Source organism: Empidonax traillii, unplaced genomic scaffold (genome assembly GCF_003031625.1).
Source record: "Empidonax traillii isolate 1590-97213 ecotype Southwest subspecies unplaced genomic scaffold, ASM303162v1 scaffold259:size690984, whole genome shotgun sequence".
Classification (NCBI taxonomy): Eukaryota; Metazoa; Chordata; class Aves; order Passeriformes; family Tyrannidae; genus Empidonax; species Empidonax traillii.
The window spans coordinates 682,840-686,845 of record NW_020955452.1 but is presented as its reverse complement, the minus strand read 5'-3'; the positions used below and the strand labels follow the sequence as shown (position 1 = coordinate 686,845).

Here is a 4,006-nt window from a genome sequence, read left to right as displayed (position 1 = left end):
TCCGAGCCCGCTCCAAACCCCGCTCCAAACCCCCTCCAAACCCCGCTCCCAGCCCGCTCCAAACCCCGCTCCCAGCCCGCCGGGAGCTGCCGGGAGGCCCCAGGCGATGGACGGGAAAGCCGCCGCTGGCTCGCAGAAGTCAGAGCCCACCCAGAGCCTGGAACAGCTCCGGGAGGAGCTGCGGAAAGCCAAGAATGACCACAACATGGCCACAGGTACCGGGGAAGGTGCCCAGAACAACCCTCCCCTGCCCAGCTCATCGCGTGCTCGTCCTCTGACCGCGAGAGCATCGCGGGTTGTCACTCAGAGAGCGAGGCTGAAATGCCACCTGCTTTGAAAACACCCTTACTCCTCTTGAAGAACATGAGAAACGCGTATGGGAAGGCCACAGTTAGGTCACCCTGAAGCCTCTTCCAGGCTGAACAAACCCACGTCCCAGCAAAGCACCACAAACCACGATATCGCTTCCTTGTGCTCACCTAAGGAGCCACAGAGCTTTTGGCCTAACACAGCACTCCCACCCTACAGGTGCCATCTCCTCCTTGCAAAGACAACTGGAAATCCAGGAATCTGAGCTTCGGAGACTCAGATACGAAAATGAAACGCTTCAGAAGCAGCTCAGAGAGCAAGAGGACCAGCTCCAAGCCATGTCTGACAAGGTACAGCCCGAGTGGCCGTGGCTGTCGGGAGAGCTGGCAGCCGGGAATTTGGGATTTACGCAGCAGTTCCCTCTCATAGGCAGGAGGGGCACCTGGAACCGCGAGACTGAAGTGTAAAATATTCTGCCTTCAGTTTTGCAGCCTTACAGAGGAACAGAGGAAGGAAGAAGTGACAGTGATGATAGAGGAGGAGAACCACAGTCTTCGACAGGTGAATGTGGTGCAAAGCCACCAGAGAAAATTTTGGTACTTGCTGCTTCGCTGGGCTTGCTTGGCATATAATCCCCCTACTCAATCCAAGTAGTTTTAGAGAAAATGCCAAGTAATAACAGTTACTGGATATTGGTGACGTTGTTAGTCCATAGACTCTGCCCAGGAAATACCAGAAGCATTTGGACCAGATACTGGGAAGATGAAGCCAAACCTGCTCACCTTCCTCCCCACAGTAACAGCTGGATTTCTGCATCTGCTCAGGTTGTGACAGAACAGGAATCCCAGCTGGCTAAGCAGAACGAGCAGATCAGTGAGTTAGAGGGGACAATCAGACAGCTCCGGGTCGAGGTTGTGACCAGCCGCCGCCACGCCCAGGAGCACAAACAGGCCCAGGAGGAGACCAAGAGCCAGCTTGAGGCACTGCAGCACAAGGAGGTGCAAACCAAAGTGGCACTGGAACGCATCAGCAGCAAGGTAAACACGGCCTCTTTCACCTCAGAGCCCTGCCTCCCTCCTGGGACACGCTTGGGAACCTCAGCCCATTTGCTCCCCAGCTGTTTAGCAGGCAGCTCTTACACCACTTACAGTGCAAACAGGCCTCAAATTCCAGAAGCCCTTGAGAAACTTGAGTTCAGAACAGTTACGTCTCCAGATTTCTAACATCCTTCCAGACTCAAGGTAACAGGAACCACCTTAAAGCCCCTTCCTGCAGGCAGATGTGTCTGATGCCTGGGGAAGGGCCGCAGCCCACCCAGCCCCATACCATTACCACAGCACTTGTAATGAAACCCAAAACACCCGTAATTTCTCGTGAACACTTTCCATCTCATCACTCAGCAGTACTTTGCCCAGGCCTGACAGTGCAGTCTCTCATGTAAATCCATGCAAATGTCAAGGAATTATATATAAAGACTAAACACACCTGCTTCCCTCTTTTATCTGAAGTTTGAAAGGTTACGAAGCAAAATCATCCAGGCTGCGTTCAGCGTGGAGGGCCAGGACCCCCCCCAGGCCGAGCTCACGGAGGAGCAGGTGCTGGAGACAATGCAGGTACGTGGCTCCTCCAAACTCTGCTCCCAGCAGCCAGGAGGGGACTGCTGAGGTAAGAGAACACTCTGCAGCACTGCCCTTCCCCTCGTGCATTCCCACCTCTCTATGTATCCCTGACTTTCAGAGGGTTGCTGATGAACGGATGGAGTTCTATAAGATGCTGAAGGAGAGAGGGATCAAGGTGCCTCTGTACTACAGCAACATTTACCCTGAATCACCTCCCAAGAGGAAGAGTTCTCCCTGAATGGCAAAGCTGCCCTGATGGCTGAGCCAGAAACCACCACCAACTTCAGGCTCTGGGTCCTTGGCTCTGAGCTGGTGACCTGCAACAAATTAAACTCATTTTACTGAAATCGAGTGCTGCAGGAGTATCTGATTCAATTGTTTTAGCAGGTCACTGTAAGTCCTTGGTCTGTAGAAACACTTGACTTCCCAGGGAAGCCCGAAGTGCAAGCACTGGTTGGCTACAAGCAGCTGGGAAGTGTGAAATTCCAGTTTTTGAAGTGCACAGCAGCTGCTTTGGGAAGTTTGTAAGTGAGGTGACTGAACATTCACCAATGCCAAAATGAGGGACAGTGCCATGACTGCAAGTACTGTTTTATTTTTCCATTCCATATGCAAGTCCCAGCATAGGGATGTATTTGACACAGTATCAGTTCAGTCAGAGCTCCGAGAGTATCATTTTTAAGAGAAAAGAGTCTACCCTGGCTGAGGGAGAGCTGCAAGTTCACACTGGTGCTTGCCTGGGTGCAGAGGTCACCCACAGACTGCCCAACTGAGAACTGCCCCAACTGCCTGTATTTTGGGAAGTGTCCCTAACCCTCTCCATGTGGGGTAGGACAGAACCCCCCAGGAGGGTCACTCTGGCACAAGTGTCTGTATTCTGGGGGGACAGGGAGCTTCAGCAGTGTCATCAACAAAGCCCATGCTCTATCACAGTAAATCACCAGCCACACAGACAGTCACTACAATTTCCACAGGGATCAGGATGGCTCTGAAATACTCTGGGACACACAAACCCTGCAGGCATTTCAACTGACCACTTAAAAATGGGAGCTGTGTTCACGCCTGAACACAGAAACTGTCACTTTAAAACTCATCCCACAAGTTCTGACAGCAATTAAATGTTTCTGACAGCAACTAAGTGCTCACAGTAACTCCAGATAAAAACAAAACTATAAAGAGCGAAATGTCAGCAAAGCGGTTTGGCCTCTTGATCCTGAATTGTACCCATCACAGGACCCCTGCTCCACACTGTCACCTACTGCATTTCTCTGCTGCCAAAACAATGATCCAGACGAAACACGCCAGGAAGAAAAAGGGATCTTGCAGAAAATTTGGGCTGCATTTGTTTCAAATATCATGATGATTTTCTTTACAAGTTGCTGCTCTCTGATGTCTGACGCCTCCTCTGCCATAAGTCCACGTTGGAAGACGCTGCTCTCCCTGCCCCGTCCCAACACCAACGATCTCTGTTAAGGCTGAAAGATTTCATTTCTCTTTGCTGCAGCTCCTCAGACTCTGAAGCTGTTGCCTCCCCAGCAGGATGCTCTGCATCTTGTCTTTAGAAACCCCAGCCCCCTGGGGTGCACGGGCTGTGGAACGTGGGGAAAAACCAAAAAGAACACGGAGTCCTCTCCTCGGCTCAGACAGCTGCTAACGGATCACAGTCAGCAGGGAGGACACTGTGGCCAGGTCAGTTTTAGAAGGATAAAGCACTTTCAAGTTTCCATCCGTGTCCACCACTCGCACCTGCTCCAGCACCAGCGGCAGGATCCCGGGCTCCAAAGCCCCTGGTCCGGAGACAGCATCATCCAACTCGGCATCCGAGCCTGAGCCCTCCTTGTTCTCCAAGGTCAATCTGTTCAGTTCTGCAATTTTCTGTTAAAGCAAAACACAGAGAACAAGATCAATTCCGTGGCAGAGAATTAACAAGAGGGAATAATAATACTGCTAAAACACAAATCAGCTTCTGTGTTCTTCTCCGTGCACTTGAGCAATGACACATTTGGTAGGAGCCCACCAAGAAGAGACAGGATATTTTCCTGAGCTCCCTACCAGGATGAGCGTGTCCATCACATCTT

The 4,006-nt window shown here is 51.6% G+C and overlaps 2 protein-coding genes across 2 annotated transcripts in view; one reads left to right on the top strand and one right to left on the bottom strand.

The window, feature by feature from the left end:
* Nucleotides 1–46: 46 nt before the first annotated feature.
* On the top strand, nucleotides 47–2,166 carry CCDC27 (coiled-coil domain containing 27). Its single transcript, XM_027889378.1, has 6 exons — nucleotides 47–215; nucleotides 529–659; nucleotides 793–870; nucleotides 1,134–1,346; nucleotides 1,818–1,922; nucleotides 2,047–2,166. The coding sequence occupies exons 1-6, from the start codon at nucleotides 107–109 to the stop codon at nucleotides 2,164–2,166; spliced, it is 756 nt and encodes a 251-aa protein (XP_027745179.1). The 5' UTR covers nucleotides 47–106.
* Nucleotides 2,167–2,824: 658 nt separating this feature from the next.
* LRRC47 (leucine rich repeat containing 47) overlaps nucleotides 2,825–4,006 on the bottom strand; it is a 4,934-nt gene continuing 3,752 nt past the window's right edge. The window contains exon 7 of the mRNA XM_027889379.1: nucleotides 2,825–3,803. Within this exon, the coding sequence (XP_027745180.1) occupies nucleotides 3,579–3,803 (225 nt within the window). The 3' untranslated portion in view covers nucleotides 2,825–3,578. The remainder of the gene's footprint in view (nucleotides 3,804–4,006) is intronic.

Excerpts from the sequence above, each read along its gene's own strand:
- CCDC27 (XM_027889378.1), top strand. The coding sequence starts at position 107 with ATGGACGGGAAAGCCGCCGCTGGCTCGCAGAAGTCAGAGCCCACCCAG. Across the intron at positions 216-528 it reads TGACCACAACATGGCCACAG|GTGCCATCTCCTCCTTGCAA; the intron begins GTACCGGGGAAG and ends CCCACCCTACAG. Across the intron at positions 1,347-1,817 it reads TGGAACGCATCAGCAGCAAG|TTTGAAAGGTTACGAAGCAA; the intron begins GTAAACACGGCC and ends TTTTATCTGAAG.